The sequence below is a fragment of the Centrocercus urophasianus genome, unplaced genomic scaffold, assembly GCF_019232065.1.
Source record: "Centrocercus urophasianus isolate 14NV4802_14NV808 unplaced genomic scaffold, USGS_Curo_1.0 seq_12, whole genome shotgun sequence".
NCBI classification, from domain to species: domain Eukaryota; kingdom Metazoa; phylum Chordata; class Aves; order Galliformes; family Phasianidae; genus Centrocercus; species Centrocercus urophasianus.
The window spans coordinates 10,881,812-10,899,828 of NW_024884364.1; the positions used below are offsets into that span (position 1 = coordinate 10,881,812).

The following is an 18,017-nucleotide window of genomic DNA, read 5'->3' on the forward strand; positions in this document are numbered from 1 at the left end:
CATAAATTATTAAAAATAAAAAAGAAGAACTTTAAAAAGTATGCAAAATATAAGGTCATTACCTTCCTATACAAAAATGCCCCTTTCTTGGGTCTCTTCAAGTTTCACAGATATTTCACTGCAGCTAATAGTAAAATGATCGTGCTTTTAAAGCTATCTTCCAATCACTACATTCCATTTAAAAATAACTAACCATAAAGGAACTGTTATCTCTACAGAGCATCAAAAATAATTTTGCCTTTTTGAATTACAATTTTCATTCTTCTTCAGAAGAATAAAGGCAAGGTTTGCAGTTAGAGATAACGCATTTTATCTCTCCTATATTAAATACAAAATATTTGGTTTTAATTTTTATTTAGAAAATACCAATGAGCTTCAGAGTGTGCAGTTCTCATTCTCTGCAGTACATCTTGAACATTCAGAAATATGCATTCAGAATTTTAAGGGTGAAAACTCTCTTGGCGTTTAAATAGCAAAACAGGACTCAATAACATTTTCATCAAATTATGTAAAGCAAAGAACGGTCTTCACACATTTTTTAAGAGAAGTATAGATGTGGCACGAAGGGTTTAGTGATATTACTTGGAGGTCAGGTTGGGTTTCACGGTCCTGGTCTACTTCAACATAGACAATTCAATGATTCTTTGCTATCAGAAAAACAAATTACTTGAGTTTTAATTTCTAAGGGGTATAATGTGTTAAATGATTTTCAAGCAGCCATATCTGTATTTATTTTTATCCATTTCAGAAATATGTATTTTTTTCCACGAATAGGCACCATGTTGATTTGATCTTAAAAACAAAACAAAAAAATAAACCACAAAAAAAGTAAAACTAAAACCAACCAAATAAAAAAAATTCACATTAAAAAAAAAATAAAATCCCTGAAGATTTAAGAGATCAAAATAATTCAATCTGAATTCAGAAGTTACATTGGGTCATATTCATAGTCGTGTAATAGGGATTAGAAGAAGATGATCTTTAGGGTCCCCTTTCAAAATAAACTGCACTATGATTTTATAATGAAAATAAAAAAAATAAATTTTAAACAACCTACCAAAATGTCTCAAGTGAACTGTCCTGAAATGTCATCAAGCAAGCACAGCTTTTTGATTTATCTTTATTATTATATAATAATAAATATCTAATTTATTACATATTATATTATATATATATGTGATATATAATTATTATATAATAATAAATATATAATTTATTGCCAGATTTCTTTTTTTTTTTCCCAGTATTATTTTCTTCTTGACACTTGACAAGAACACTTGACAATTCTCACTGAACTGACTGGTGTTTTTATAGCCTGTGGAAGAACTGGGGCCAGATAACTATAAATGATATCTCTTTACAACAATCACATATATTTACAGGGTTAGTATTGGATTTTCGTTTTGTATGCAAAGATCCCTGTAATCTACTTCTAGCACTGCTGCATCCTAATTACAAAGAAGCAGTCAACATCACTTATGATTACCTCAAAAAAAAAATACATCGAAGTTTTATGGATCTACTGAAGTAATCACTGTCAAGTGAACAGAAATTCTCCCTTATTCATACATTTTAATGGCCGATGTTATTAAAAAAACAAAGAAAAAAACCTCAAAAACAAAATAGAAACAACAACAAAAATACCAAACAAAATATCTGTATAGATAAGGCACAGAGCTTTGCAATTGCAAGGCTGTCTTGTATCAGTGTTTTCAAATAGCTGTGTACTAGCAATTTCCTCTCTTTTCAAAAGTTACAAATTCATCAAAACATACTGAGTAACCAACAACAGCAGACTCATATTCAACAGTATGAATAATGAAATTAAAACCGAGAGCTAAATTCTATATGAATACATAGTTTTGCCCACATTTTTAGAACATGGAGAAAGTAGCTATTGTGAACCTTACAATACAGTACGTATGTCCATATATTTTCAGAATTAAGACCAAAACAGTAGTTTTTACAGAAGAGATTCCTTAGGAATAAATTTTAATCTTATTGCATAATACAAAAGTAAGATTGTTAAACCAAGACTTAATTGAGAAATTGATCTCCCTAAAGGTGAACAACACTGAATCATCCTTGGCATTCTATGCAGATCCGATATTGCTTACTCAATTTATTAAATAACACATTTTTTCTACTTAGTGAAAACATCTGTATTGGACTGCTGAGGCATATCTAATGAGGCATTATGCTGGCAATTAAATGGTATCCCAGAAGCCTGCAACAGCTGGTGCTGCTACAGTGCAATATTTCTTCATTGTCTCACTAATTATACAAAAGTTAAATTTGTAATGAAATCTAAAATGTACCTGGCCAATTTTCACTGACTGCAACGTTCTGATAAAGCTTGATGCTTTTGAAAAGGTCAGTTCTCTAAGCCTAAAATGTTTTGTCATGTTCTTCCTGAATTCCTAGCCATTAACCAAAATATTGAGTACATTAGTTTCTTGAGTGTCCAGAATTGGAGCACATATCTAGCTCAACACTGTAAATTAATCTATTGCTACCATAACATCAGAGATGTAGCAATCAAAAGTGCAAGGACCTTCAGTTTCTAAGAAGTCAAAACAGAACAACAACAAAAAACCCATAACCAAATAGCTACAGATGTCACAATTTTAGAATTTCGTAATTCAAAGATGAACATAATTAGATGTCTGTTTATTATTAAAAATGAAACTGTAAGAGCGCAGAAAAAAAGGTATTCCTGAAATGAAAAATAATTCCATTTTTATTTCTCATTTCAGGAATACCTTTTTTTCTGCTCTCTGCTGCTACTTAGTAATGAAACAAATTCCTATATGAGCATGTGTAAAAGAGAATTTTATGAGAACTTCTCGTCTTGGGGAACTTGAAAGATTTGTGTTTGGAGCAAATTCAAATTTCAGAAAGAGAAACAACAGAAAATTGAAAATTGGGAATCTTTTTCAGACAGCTTTATTGCTAATAAAAGAAAAAGTCAAATGATATTTGTGATTCATTGAGTTGGCTTGCCAATGCAAGTTTTGTTCACATACAAGACAGAAAACATCCAAACCTGCGTCACAAGAAATTCTATATGTTTTCAGAAATATTCTGTAAGTGACATTGATATCACAGTTTTTCTCTCTGTTGAGCCTCTTACCTCAAGAATCAGCTAAAATCTAGGTGGGTTTAGTGATTTATATGTTATCAACACAAAACACAGGAATCCTAAAGCTTATTTTCCATTGAGCCTTATGTGACATTTACTACTAATTCCTCTTCTGAGAGAAGACACCCTGTCTCATTATAAAACCTTGTCTGGTCAATCATTCACTCCTGATTGCTTCCTGTCCTCTTATTCCTCTTGAACATACTGTGAAGTGACCTTGGTGGCATAACTAGATCAGGAGTCCATCTGTCATTGTCTGAAGATACTTAGAAAATTATTTCCACATTAGCAAGTTAGAAAATGGTCGGTCTACAAGTCAGCAAATCTACAAATCTAGATTTTAATGACTCTTAAAACTTCGTTTTTAATAGATTTTAGTCCAGTAAATTAAATATATATATCATTTCAAATAGGTAAGACCTTGAACCCTCTTGCTGAGTACCTAGAAGAGTAGAAACAGTAAATCCACCGTAAACAGAGATGTAACAGAGAGTTCCATCTACTTCTAACTTAACTATGACTGTACCTGCCATGCCGTAAGACAAGAGGTGCACATGAGGTGTCCACAAGGCTCAATCTTTACATCCTTGTCATTCTCTGCACAGATTTTACATAGCTGAAAAGTGGAACCCATTTCACAGTACAATTCATATTGTTCCTGTAACAACAGAAAGTCAAGTTATTTCTTTACTGTAATTTGTTTATAAAGAATATACTGCAGCACTACTAGTGGCAAACATTTCTCTGAATCCTACTTTCCAACCCACTCTACTAATATTCAGGTAGTCTACTGATACTACTTACTTTATTTCTTCCTCGATTTAACAAATCTGTGCCTTTTTTTTTTTTGTCAAACTTTTAAGTACTACATTGATGCAAACCATACAGCCTGCTTTTCCTTGGTTGCAGTTAAAAGGAAGATAAGGAACACATACAAAGGGAGAAATTCAGTGCTGCATGGAAGCAAAATGGAGATTTCTTTTTTCTTATTCTATGAGTTTAGAACTAACAAAAGCTACTGGACTCAAAATTGACAAATGAGGCATTTCTACCTACAGCTTGGGTAGTGTTTTCCACTGAAGTAAATAACCCTTGTGAAGGTAGTATGGGCAAGAGCATCCCTGGAAGATTACACAGCAACAGTCATGAACAGATCACTGAGCACTTTGTATTCTTACAGGACCGACAGTAAGGTACAAGAAGACTTTCAGGCAAAATAAATAATAGGTAAAAACTCAAGTCTAGAACATCTAGACTTAGGAAAAGCATTTCTAGAAAGTTTTTTTGTCTTGAAAAGAAAAAAAGATTTTGAAAGCTAAAAGCAAGAATAATCAAAGTCACAGGAAAATAAGTAGCTACTGCTCAGTAAAAGAAGAAGAGGTCAGGCAAAAGAGAATACAGTTTATATCTGTAGCTGTAGTCAGTGCGTACTAAAGATGCTTATGGTGGAGCTCTTGCAAAGAATCCATCTGCAGCAATCTAGATCTGGAGCTAGTTTTATACAATCTTTTAATAGTTTAATCAGCTCCTACTGACAATTTTAAACTACTGCAGCTAGATATTGTTTAAGGAAGCATTCATGTAGTTCAGACTGAATTACTTTGAGCATTAACTAATAGATTCCTCCTCACTACAAGTTCAGAATCAACTGGATTCATTAGCAAAATACTGGATGACTGGCTTGCAGAAAACAGGACAATCATTGAGAGAAAGTAAGAATAATATTTTTGTAAGGAAAAACTTTTTGTGCAACATATCTGGTTTCTCTTTCATTACTATTCTAAGTTTGGAGGGAAAAGAGGGAAGGCAGAATAGTGAATGGGCTTACATCTTCCTCAGGTAATTGTTTGTAGGAATTCTCTCAAAACAGATATTTTGGAAAAATATTTTCATAATGGCATTTTTTTGATATCAGAAAGAAATGAATATTTCTAAAATACTCCCAATTACACTAAATTACAGCAGATCACCCTTCTGCTCGGATAAAATAGAAGACCATCTAAAACCAGTACAGTTTTAAAGAGTTGTATGTAGCCTGATGTTTTTCCTTGAAGACATCCTCTGTCTCTACCCCGTTCTGTATTTTTTTGTAAAGATGAATACTCTGCAACTGCATACCTAAACATTCTAGTATTAATTTCAGCACCATTTTTAATGAAGCCTTTGTTTTTTGTCAGTTATTTCCTATTCCTTGAACGTCAAACATCTGCACAGTATTATATCACATCATCACCTAACAAGACTACAAACATCTAGATGGTCTGCTCTCTGGAAAGCAAGTTCCTTTAGGCACTTAATTATTTCTGTTGCTTTTCATAGATCTCTCTTTTAAGTCTCACAATAAACAGAAGAAACAAGAGACCAGAGAGTTGTTTTGTGTTTTTTTGTTTTTTGTTTTTTTTTTTTTTTAAACCAATAAACTAAAGTTTTCCTCCTGGATCTGTCAACAAACTGTAGCATACTTATTCAGGCTTAAAAACTATCAACTGATCTTGATTTTATTCCTTTACACTTCCATGCTGTTATCAAGTAAGCTCTAAGCTATATAAACATATGACACAAATATCAGAAAAATCTTTAACAACCATTAACTCATTTCTCACATAGATGAGCCTTAGAATAAACAAAATTTTCCAAGGCATACTGTCTGCATCATCATTGGCTCTAGAGTTTAAATGGTTATTAAGTTCTTCCTCATCTAAGCCCTTCTATCAACAATGCATTTTCACTCTCATGAATTCATTTCTCACATTTTAATAAAAGCTTATTATCGCTACTAGATGAGATCCTAAGGGAAGTGAAGATTAAAAAACAACTGATAAACTGTGCAACATACTTGCGTGACCTTTATGTGATCATGTGGTGTAGGTTCACATAATCCTGTCAGATCAGGATTGTAACTTCGTCCATCTGGGAAGAGATAGCTGTATCACAAAGAAATTGTTATAAATATGCACATTTCTTCATCTTTGTTACATAAATAATGCCTATGAAATTTCAGAGAGACAGTATAAGTTACAGCAGTCATTAACTAAAATGCATAATCGTTTTCAAGATTAGTCATCTTTTTCAACTTCTGTGTGCAACTAACTGCTACAAGTTAATTTTGTTACATGCTAAAGTTCACTTATAAAAGCATTAGGAAGATGTTAACATCACAATCGTAATCACCAGCAGAATGCATATGAGTTATTGCAGATCATCTTTTTGAAGCACCTAGACGCAATATTATTTTTGATCTTCATTTTACAGTGAACTTATACTTGGATATGTTCGTTGTGATCTCAGAACACGAGCATAGTGCTAAGTGACCCTGTAGACTATTTCAACCACTGCAGTACAAGAGATAGCAACATACATTTGTGAACATCTGTATATTTTGATAAGAATTTACACTGAGAATCTGAGACACAGACTGGACTTTAGGGCAAGAACAGATGGAAGCTTTTCAAACTTGTGGGAAACCAATAAGTTAATGATATTATTGAGTTGTTCTACACTGAGATTTATGTTACCTCAAACTCGGAAACAGTTTCCTGAAAGTCAGGTTGCTAAGAGCCAACCGTGAAAAAGCTATATTTAAATATGGTACTAACACTTCATCTAGAATTAATATTCTCAGCTTCAGTTTTTGTTTGCCCAATTTTGATTGCAAAAATTGTGTAGTAGTAACACTACTGTAATAAGTATGTTTTATTTTACAAAGGCAATAGCTAAAGTAACATGATGTCTTCCAAAATATGAAATCATGTATTAAAGTCAACTGAGTAAAACTGGAATTTTGCAAAGAAATTTGTCAATTTTTGAGAAATGATCAATTTTTTTTTTTAATTCATTATGACCATATATATGATCATTACAAGGATATACCAAAATGTAACAAAAAAAGATTTTGACGCTGAATATTTGTGTATCACATCAACCAATGTAGTACAAGAAAACCCTACTTCTCATAAACTTAGATTCTTTTATAATTAGAAATCTTTTCAGCAAACCCTTCAAACCTGGAAAATGTTTTGGCTGCACCATATATAAAAAAGCAATTGCAAGGCTTTCAGATCATTGTTCAGAGCTAGACATATGAGTAACTGCCAGTAGTAATTGCTCAATAAGCTTAAGTGCATTTGTGACTCTTACTGGGAAATAATCCAAGTGACAGCTACCCAATTTTATTTTCTCCTAGAATTTATCCACTATGAGATAAGTCTTTCGTTAACTTTGGTTAATGGAATTACCTGGAAATAAGAATAAAAAGGATGGACTTTAATCTCCAAAGAAATGGCAAATGTCATATCTAGATTATCTTTAATATTTACCCATCTGAAGCAACAGAAGAAGAAAACCAGGATTTAATTCCTATGGTAACTACAGAAATTTGTACTTACAATCCTTCCCGACTGCCATCAATCAAAGCTTGAAACAGAGGCTTATTGTGAGGTATGGTCTGCAGTATGTTCCCATCACCAGTCACATACCCAATGGCCCACTGCCCCAAGCGAGTGCAACTCAGTCTGAAAATATAGCTTGATAAAACAAGATGAATAAAAAGTCAGCATTAGATGGACTTGGGCAAATTCAGCACGTAACCTTAAATAAAGCAGCATCTTTTATTCCATCAGTTCCCCATAAACAAAAGAGGATAACAGTATCTTCCTCAACGCAAATTTTCATTCGCTTGATTTTTCTCAAAGTGAAAGATGCACATTTACTGTGAATAGTCCTACATTACATACATTTAGACCATAAATCTTTTCTAGAACAGCATATTATACTACTGACTCTCCACAGCTACAACACGAGCCATTTGAGCATACACAGGCCATGAATACGAATCAATGGAAAGTTTGTTCAGAAACAGAAAACACCTTTTGATGCAACAGAAATGCAAACAACGAATGATAAAAACTGCTCTACTATCAGTGTTAATGTTGGGTGTACCTGAGTTGGTGAACAACATGGAAGAAGTATCGTTTCACTTCAAAAAATACTAAGTAGTATCAACCCAAGTAGACTTAAGTTCAAATACTTCTCAATTGTACAGTTGATATCTAGGAGTTTACGTAATGCAGACAGGGAATATAGCAGGAAAAAAAAGGAAGAATACTGAAAGAGCATTGGGCATTATTTTCTTTTTACCAAGAAGCCTCATTTCTTCCATGTCAGACACCATGTCAGATGCAAATACTGCATTTAGAAAAGCATCCCATAAATACCACAAACCCAATTTCATATTACAAAACAGCTTTTCTTAGTTATAGCTCAATTTTTTCTTTATACCCAAACAATTCTAAATGAGAAATCTTAGCCCCTCTGAAGTTTTAGCCCCTCTGGCTCTTAAAAACTTTAACAAAGTCAACACTATATTGAAGTAACCAGATTTTACTCGTTTGAACAGAACTTGTACTTTCCAAAATGTTTTAAACTGATTACAAATGTAATTTTACTTTGTACCTTCACTTTATCTTTAAAATTCAATATTTCACCTGAACAACTCAGGAAGTCATCTTGCAGTATTCAAACAGAAAGTTATCTTAAAACTAACTCTATACTTACACGAAACGTTACAGCAACTTTGGATAATTTCTCCATTACTTCTCTTTTCTAATCAGAGTTAATCAGAGAAAATGTACAGCAATCACTCTAAAAATCAGCCTAGTTATCTGAAGTCCATAATATAGCTCACAAGTGCCAAGATAAAATATTTATCTCACTGGAAACACAAAATTCTTGCACCTGCGCTTGATCAGATAGGTAACTTAACACGATAGTCTGTTTGCTTAAAAAAAAAAAAAAAAAAAAAAAAAAAGGCAGAAGAAACCAAGTACAGAAGGTACATACATTGTCTCACGTTATTGCTATATTTCTCTAACAAGTTTCAAAATGATGAGCTTTTAGATATGTACACATGGGATGCTGCAGCAAATTTAGAAAGTTACACATTAGGCAACAAAGCTTGAGAACTCAAAGGTAGAACTAGTCTAACATGAATTTTACTTTACTGTTAGTAAAAATCTGACTGTTAGTAAAAATTTTTTAAACGTAGATTATATTTCCAAAAACGCTTTCCAATAATACATTTCTGTTTACTTGTACTTGTTCAGATTACCATGGGATACTAAAATGTTACTTGCTTTATAGCAATGGAAGAATTACAGTATAAAAAATAAATTATGGTTACAAAATTCCTAAGTCTTAAAATCTAAAAAAAAAAAAAAAACCAGCAGTTTTTGAATCTGAAATTCTGGCACTTGGCATTAAATTATTTTGTAAAAATATATTTTGATATAAATAAAATCCCAAGTATGTAAAAGAATACTATTAGGAACCTGATCTACTGTTAATGAGAAAAAAAGGTAAAAAATTCACTCCTACATTATTGTAATGTAAGTATTACACAGTTTAGAAATATGAATTTAGATAAACTATGTAGCTTCAGAGATAGTATGTTTATTTGGAAAGCTGTAATTAGCCAAACTTCTCACCTCCCAGGCTTTGTGCTGTACTTCTGCAATCTTGCTTTCACTTCATCATATGTCAGGAATGCCATATATCCAGGATGTGTCACAGCTAAGAAATTCCAATTCCTTAAGATAGAACCCCAAGGCTAAAAAGATCAGGCAAACAATTAAAAAGATACAACCAGGTAATTACACATTTCTAATAAAACTCAAGTCAATTTTTCAAAAAGACCCACAATGTTTTCACTCGAGCAGAAAAATACACACTTTTGGTTAAGGTCTAAGAAGTAAAAAAGATTGTCCTATGCATTCAGCTCTGCTGCAAGGATTCATTAAAAAAAAAAAAAAAAAAAAAAAAAAAAAAAAAAAAAAAAAAAAAAACAGAATCACAGAATAAATCTAGTTTGGAAAAGACCTTAAGTCATCACATCCAACCACTGATCTGGTCCTACTCCCCATCACTACACCATGCCTCTTAGAGTCTTAGAGTCACATTCATACATCTCTTTAATACCTCCAGGAATTATGACCCTACTACCTCTCTCAACAGTTTGTTCCAAAGCATGACCACCCTTTCCATGAGGGCATCCCTCCAGACATCTAATCTAAACCTGTTGTAGCACATTTTGAGCCCATTTACTCATGTCCTATCACTTGTCACCTGTGAAGAGACCAACACCCTCCTCACAGCAACTTTCTTTCAAGATAGATGTGAGTCATAAGGCATCCCCTCAGCCTCCTCTCTGGACTAAACAACTTCAGTTCTCTCACTGCTCCTCGTGCATTCTGTTTTCTAGTCCCTTTACCAGCTTTGTTGTTCTTCTCTGCACGCACTCAAGCAACTCACTATCCTTCATGTATGGAGGGACCTCAAACTGAACACAATATTCAAGATGCAGACTGGTCTCACCAGAGCTATGTACAATGGGAAAATCACTTTTTTCTTCCTGCTGGCCATATTTTTTACGCAGGCCAGGATGGCTTGACCTCTTGGCCACCCAGACACGCTACTGTCTCATGTTCAGCTGGCTGCCGATCAGCACCCCAGGTTATTTTCTGCTGCCAACTTTCCAGCCACAATTCCCCGAGCCTAAACCACTTAATGGGGCTGTTGCAACCTAAGTGCAGCATCCAGCACTCAGCCTAGTTAGATGTCATGTACTTGCACTCAGCCCATCAACCTAGCCTGTCCAGATCCTGCTGCAGAGCTTCTGACTCTCAGGTGGATCAACACTGCTGTTGAACTTGGTGTCTTCTGCAAGCTTACTGAGGCAGCACTTGATGGCTGAATTAAGACCACTTCAAAAACATAAAAATTAAACAAACAAAAAAAACTTGCCCCTATACTGAGCCCTGAGAATAATATATGGATAAACACTTTGAAGATTTTGAATTTGCAGGATCTCCTGCCCATAACCACATAAAATATTAAGTACATAATTCAGTAGGAACCTGCAGAGCATGATACTATGATAGTTTCATAAAAACCAAGTGAGCTTATTCTTGAGTGGTTCTGAGGCATTCTTGTAGTTAATGATAAGTAACATCGAAATGAGGCCTAATAAAGCTACTAATTTGAGCTGTGATTTCTTTTCTTATTCTTTATTGTTTTCTTCAGTTATCATAAAAATATTGCTGTCAGAAAGCAAAACAAATATTGACAAATTCTGAAGTATTTGTTGACCTCAATAACAAAAGCTTCACAAACTCGGTGAAACATAACTGATATGCTATAACTTCAAATATAAAGTATTCCTCCACCATAAAAGATGAATGATATTTAAGGCATGGATTAACACAAATATATTATGTGTTCATAGCCAGCATTTGAAAAGATAAGAAACTGCCTCTCTGTGGTTGAGAGATGTTTATTTATATATTTGTCAAAAGATCAGGGCAGGAGAAGTCAAGCAACAGACAAGAGACTATCATTACTGTGTAGTGTTACTGTGTATCCTGCAAATTCCTTCTAAAAGGGACTTCTAAGGGCTAGTGAGGCAGGGAATAAATGTCTATTTAAGTGACACACTTGAGCAAAGTACTCTAAAAGTTCAACTTGAGATGATGCCACATTCCCTAGGCAAACCCTAACCACTGCTTAAACATGTATGAAGACATGTATTTTAAAATCTTCAAGTCAGACTTGTGGAACAGAACAGTAAGGTTTCAGTACTGAGGTCAAATGAGGAAATTTGTACAAACTATAAAGGAGAAAAATTCACTTCTGTAGATGTGATACCACATCTTGTCATCTCCTTTCTACACACTCACTGAAGATGGATGCCAGAAGCTTAATCACACTGAAAACGTTAGTTATTCTAACTAAAGTAAAAAGGGAGTTGACCCTTGCCCCTTCACCACACCGACATTGACATTTCTATCACAAAAACGCAACATACCTTCACCTTTTGTATTACTCATGTGCATGTCAGTCAAAAAGTATATTCAAACATTCAGTACTTTGAAGCTTTGCATTACCACAGTACAACAAACCTTAGGTATGAAGTACGTGATCCCACCCATTAATCCCCCTAACAAAAAAGAGAACAACAAAAAACATCTACGCAAATTTGTTGGTTAATCATGAGTATAAGACTTAAAGTAAACTGTATAATCTTCTAATGCTTGGATTCTCCTCAAATTAATCCACTACTGCGATACATGTAAATGATAAGACACTAGGTCTGCAAATTAACAGGCAAGAACTCTAAGCTTGTCTTTCAGACACAAAGATTATTAGAAAAGTGGAAATTTTAAATGGTAAAAATTTGTACACTTCTATAGAAATATTTTTGCTTAAAAGGACAATTTCATCAAACATGCTAACAGTGATGGAATTAGTTCCAAGCACCCACATATACTTCCACACTAACTTTATCTCAGGTCAGAGATAACAGTAAAGTTGTGCACATATACAGTGGTGAGGCAGGGGGAGCAACTTCACTTTTACAGGATCTTCACAGTAAGCAGTCTTGCTTACTGTGTCTTTCTTCAGTGAATAAGCACCATCATAGATTTAGCTTTTCTGAAACAACCCACAGTTGGCAAAGCAGTGTTTTGATTACTTCAACAATTGGGATTTTCTCTCCATGGGTGTAGGCACACATAGTTAAGGAAGCATTTTAAAAACTTGAGAAATAAAATGTAACCTCTGGGAGAGATTCTCAGACCAAGTTCAGTGTAAGTTCACCTCAACAGTTACGCAGCTATTGCACAAGCTGGTAAATTAGTTTGGATAAAGTTTTTCCTGCTTCTTTATTAGATTAAAATTTAATCCTAGCCAGTCTTCTCTCCTTACGTATGTCAGTACTGCTGATTTCTTTTTCCTAGAATCAAGCGTAGAAATGAATCAAAATAACCATGGCCTAATAACAAAGCGAAGCAATGCAAATTCATTGGCTTATAGATCAAGTTAAATAAATCTCATTTGAGACTACTGTTCTGAACTTGAACAAAATCTAAAGGACCCTACACAGGGTCAGAAAAAAAATATTACCTCTCTGATCATTCAATTCTTATTAAATTTTTAATTTTACAGTTGATATGCACATTTAAAACTAATCAAACTAATAAAAGAAACACCTAAGCACAACAAACTTCTTAGCTGTGAGCTCAGTGAAAAAAGTGATCAAATTCTACAGAAAGGAACTTCAAATAAGTGTATTTCATAGCGATGTATATTGCAGCCAATAGGCCTCAGACAATTTGCAGTGAAGTCTGAGAGCAAGATCTGGGCTTGATTGATCTGAAAATAAGATCAGTTTGCCAAACAATGAATAAAAGCGAGAAACTTTGACAGTAGAAATGGCTCACAAGGCATCAAAGTTCAGACTGGAATATTTGATGATATCAAGCTGCACATAAAGGGCAAAGCTTAGAGGGATTTTGCTTGAACAGCATCAGCATAGTTTATTTCATCAAAGAGAGCCTCCAAAATTTTATTCAAAGATCTGTAGCCCATGTGACTATTTTAAAAAGCAACCAATATTTGTGGTTAAATTAAACAGTTTTCTTACACCTTAACATTTTCAACTTTGATATAGTTCTGACTCAGACAAGGGAAGAGATTATCAAAATCAAAACTCTAAACTAAAACTGCTAATCATCTGCTGCCAGATCTTAATATATACTTTGTAATGGTCACCCCTCCCAGAAGAGCAAACCCAATAAAGCTAAAGAGAGATTAACACATAACACGTGGAAGAGGGAACAAAAATATGGCATGGCTTTGGTAAAAAAATAAAAAAATAAAAAAATTGTTACTTGAACATAACTACAAGAGGCAAAAGAATAATGCAGTAGTTTATTGATGTATGCTGTTTAAAAAAGGAAATGACCAACTGAATCATTGGATAGGTCAAAGATTACTACATACAAAAGAAAAACCCAAAGTGACAAATTTAGAATCAGTTCATCTAATACAGATGCAAGCCTGCACAGACTTCTATGTTAACTCAAGTACTCAAAGAATATCTTAGATTATGTTCTGTAGAAGGAGCACAAGATTTGCAGTGGCTTGTAACATACAGACAAGGCTTATTTTAGATAAATATTATCTATTGACAATAATACTATTCCCCCTATTAGTGTTATTCCCAGAGATACTCCCCTATTTTTGATAGAATGAGGAGCATTAATGGGAAAAATCTGTCTATTAAAAAAAAAAAAAAAAAAAGATAATTAGGCCTAAACTTAAAAAAAAAAAAGCAAACATTCTTCATACATCTAGTAGAAACACTGAATCTAAATAGATGTAGATACAAAAATATAACAAAGACACAAAATTTACATAATTACCTGAAGGTCAATATTTCAAAAAATGTATTTAAGATTAGTGAAACATGCAAACAGCAGACATAATCATACTATGTTTGTGCAAAAATAAAGCAGGTGCTGCTTGAATGTCTCTTTTAGACATCAGTTTTTTAGCTGTGGGTGCTGACAAAAATCCACCTTCCTTGACCCCTAGGTAATTGCCACAGGTCACTGAAGTTTTCAAAGTCATGCAAATATCTAACATTTTTAAGTCTTACCTGAAATAACCTAGTGAAGATATCAAACTCAAAAATTGAAATGTAGTCATTGCAGGTCAAATCAATAGTAGATTTAAGAGCCATTGCTTCCAAACCAGAGCTTATCTGATGAACTTCATGAAGGCACTGCCTGAACACTTTCCATGGCACTATAGTTCTGTGAGGGGGGGAAGTAATAAATTTAATGAAAACCCATATTGAAAATTTGATAACTTATTTAGACAGCAGAGACTGACTTTTGAAGTAGATGAGCACTAATTAGGTTTTTCAACAGACAAAAAGAATCAAGTTATCTGAAAGGAGCCTTTAAAACACGAAGGAACAAAATGACACTTTATATTGCAATGATAAATATTCAAGTTTCAATAGCACAATGATGGAAAACACTGTGGAAACTGAAACATTCCACCGTGCAGGTAGAGCAACAAGCCTTGCACCTTCTCAAAGTTAATCTGAAAGACCACCTCTGTTTTTGGCAAAAAACTCTCTTCTTCAGTCTCCCTTCTCAGAATGATAAACATCAATTTAGCATCTACTGCAGTAACCTTTTTCATAACTTAGGCTGTTAAATAGTGGCCAAGAACCTTCTGATAACAATCGTCCAGTTATCATCACCACTGGGCCAACGGTTGCTATACCCCATGACAGTTACATAGATATTACAAGACTCTTTCTAAAATTTTCATCTTCACACATTATGGCACAATGAGGATTATTTTTTGAGAGTAGTGAACACGGCAGAACATGGGAACTCAGGGTAGAATGAGATTAAAGTTATCTTCCCTAATGCAAACCCACAATCTGTCAAACTCAGTTTCTATTTGTATAGGCTGAGGTAATGTAGATTTGTTGTTTTGCCAACCAAGTGCTTACAACTGGAATCTGATGAGGCTGATCACACTGAAGTACTCCAATTTATCACTCCCAAATCTATGAGAAATTCTTCACTAATAGTTCTTTTTCTCAAGTCTTTAGGACTTCCCAATTTTGCTAAGCCATAGCCCCTTCTCTTACAAAGGTTCTGCCTTGAACTGAGAGCAAATTATATTCTACTTGAAAACATGTTAATTAACTGGTATATAACCACTAATTGATACATAACTATTTTCAGCACATTTCACATTTTCCAAGTAATATTTTTTAATGTTTGCTAGATGTCAAAAGAGGAGACACAGGGCTCACCTACTCATCACTATTTTCTTGCAATTTTTACTAGTTCACGTTACATTATTTTTATAAGGGTCAAGATATCTAGAAAAGCCACAATAAAGCATTTCCTTACATGAAATACATATTGCTTGGTACTAAAATATTGTTCAAGAAAAAAAGCAACTGTTTTAAGTTGGCACTGCATAATAAATATTTCAGAATTAAACTATATTAAAACAAATAGCAATTTGAAGTATAACACCAAAGACATTTTCCTATATTTCTACTGAGTCACGCAAAGAAGTCTACGCATTACTTGGAAGCTAACACTGAAAAAATCAGACACGATAAACTGCATAGTTTAATAGATCTCAGCAGATACTTTCATCTGTGTACGAAAAACAGGAAACCACAAAGAGCTGAAGAGGGATACCACATCAGATGCCATTTAAGAACGAACGCACATTGAATTTTGATTATGGTAAAGAGAGAATGAAGTGTAGCACTAAGTTCAGAGAACAAAATTGGAAAAGTTAAGTGCTTTTTTGGTGTTAAAGTTGTCTTCATTCAAATGCCTAAGATTAATTTACTTTCTGTAGCCATAGCTCTGAAACATCTGAATCTTTCAGCAAACCATCTGAATGGTTACAGCGCTGGAATCACACTGAAAAAAGGGTCAGAAAAGTTAAATAACCCATAAGTTAAAAAACAATAGCCCAATAAGAATGAATTTAGCCATAGTATATCTCAAGAATGAGTTTTTCCTGAGACAATTTACTGAAAACATTTCATTAGATTGGATTAGCAAGTATGATCTTTCATCATCCATTCATTAACACCCTGCATCCTCCCCTCCAAACCCCACCAGTGATGGGGAAAACACACAGAAGTCTTCAGGAGCATATGTTTTTTGAGTTTTGTTTGCTAGTACTTTGGCTAAGATAGAAACCAGATGTTGGGAAATGAGTGATTAGCTAACGAAATAACATCTAAAGTTATCCTGTGGGATTTCTCGAAGAAAATGCATCTAAAATGTGGCCCCAATTTGAAATACAACTAATAACAACAGAATTGTTTTCTGCTGAACTTTGTGGAATATGTCTTCTACCTTCTCCTTTCTTAAACGAGGTGAGAATTGTTTGTTGAAACAAATTTATTCCTATTTCTCAGGAGCTACTTTTGTACCGCTCTCATTCCTAAATACCTTGAAATAGTACCAGCCAGGGATCATTTCTTTCCCAATGTCTCTCTCCATTAATATGTACAAACTATTATGCTCTTCAGAGGGCTTACAGAGAGCAGACACACATCCCACTCTGAAGCTGTTACTGAATTATCACAAAGTCAAGAATTCAGAAACTTCCACTTCTCTCAAAGAACTAAAACCAGGAGACATTTTAAGCATGTTGAAAACAAAACAAAACAAAAAATTCTGACAGGGAAATGAGAGATGTTCAGTCAAAATGCTTCCCGTACTGACGAAGGGGTGAAAGATCTTTGTAGATATTGCAGTTTTCTTGAATGAATATTTTCTTGTGCTTCAGGGGATTCACAACCTTTGAAGTCATCTTTTTATTATTTAAATCTAAAGATTTATTTTAATTGTTTAAGGAGGCTACAGGGTGCCAGAAGTAGCAGGAGAGGGAAGACAACAAGACCAATCAAACCAAAGTTTGGCATTGGGATTGTCCTATTTAATGCTTAGAATGTCATTTCTTTTAGGAAAAAAAAAAGACTTTATAAAAAGAAAAATCTGTAATGAGAAACTGCCTGCAGCATTCAGCTCCTGAGTTATGTAAGATATCTCCTACAGACCTTTCTACGATCCTTGTCCTTATAATATTTCTTGCATCATGTCATAGTGATACCCTGCACAACGCTGGCACAATTCCTTTACTGCTAACAGGTTGACGTGTGGACAATTGCCTAGGAAGAGAAAAGTTAGTCAGCTCAACTATAGCTCTTCTGAAAGGTCTGATACAACTGCCTTGTAACATCAGTTCCCCACAGATTTTGGTTCAGTAAGTGCACTCAGTATTAAGGGTATTTAGTTCTAATTACATAGGCTACTTCTCGCAGTAGAATGAGCATGACCAGAGCTGAGTGGTTGTATTTCATTGAATGTTTGATGCCCAAAGTTAAGAGCTCTACTACGCATTCTGAACAGATAAATCCAGGGTTTTGGTGTTTCTGATTTTAAGATGCAGTTTGAGGAAAAAGAAACTGGTCACTAAT

At 34.0% G+C, this 18,017-nt stretch overlaps 1 protein-coding gene across 3 annotated transcripts in view; it reads right to left on the reverse strand.

The window, feature by feature from the left end:
* The window catches only part of CBLB (Cbl proto-oncogene B), a 123,736-nt gene that overhangs the window by 34,435 nt on the left and 71,284 nt on the right, over positions 1–18,017 (reverse strand). For all 3 annotated transcript variants that reach the window (XM_042809892.1, XM_042809895.1, XM_042809894.1), the window contains exons 5-9: positions 14,634–14,790; positions 9,625–9,746; positions 7,528–7,665; positions 5,979–6,066; positions 3,669–3,800 (exon numbers count right to left, since the gene is read on the reverse strand). In XM_042809892.1, the coding sequence (XP_042665826.1) occupies positions 3,669–3,800; positions 5,979–6,066; positions 7,528–7,665; positions 9,625–9,746; positions 14,634–14,790 (637 nt within the window). The remainder of the gene's footprint in view (positions 1–3,668; positions 3,801–5,978; positions 6,067–7,527; positions 7,666–9,624; positions 9,747–14,633; positions 14,791–18,017) is intronic.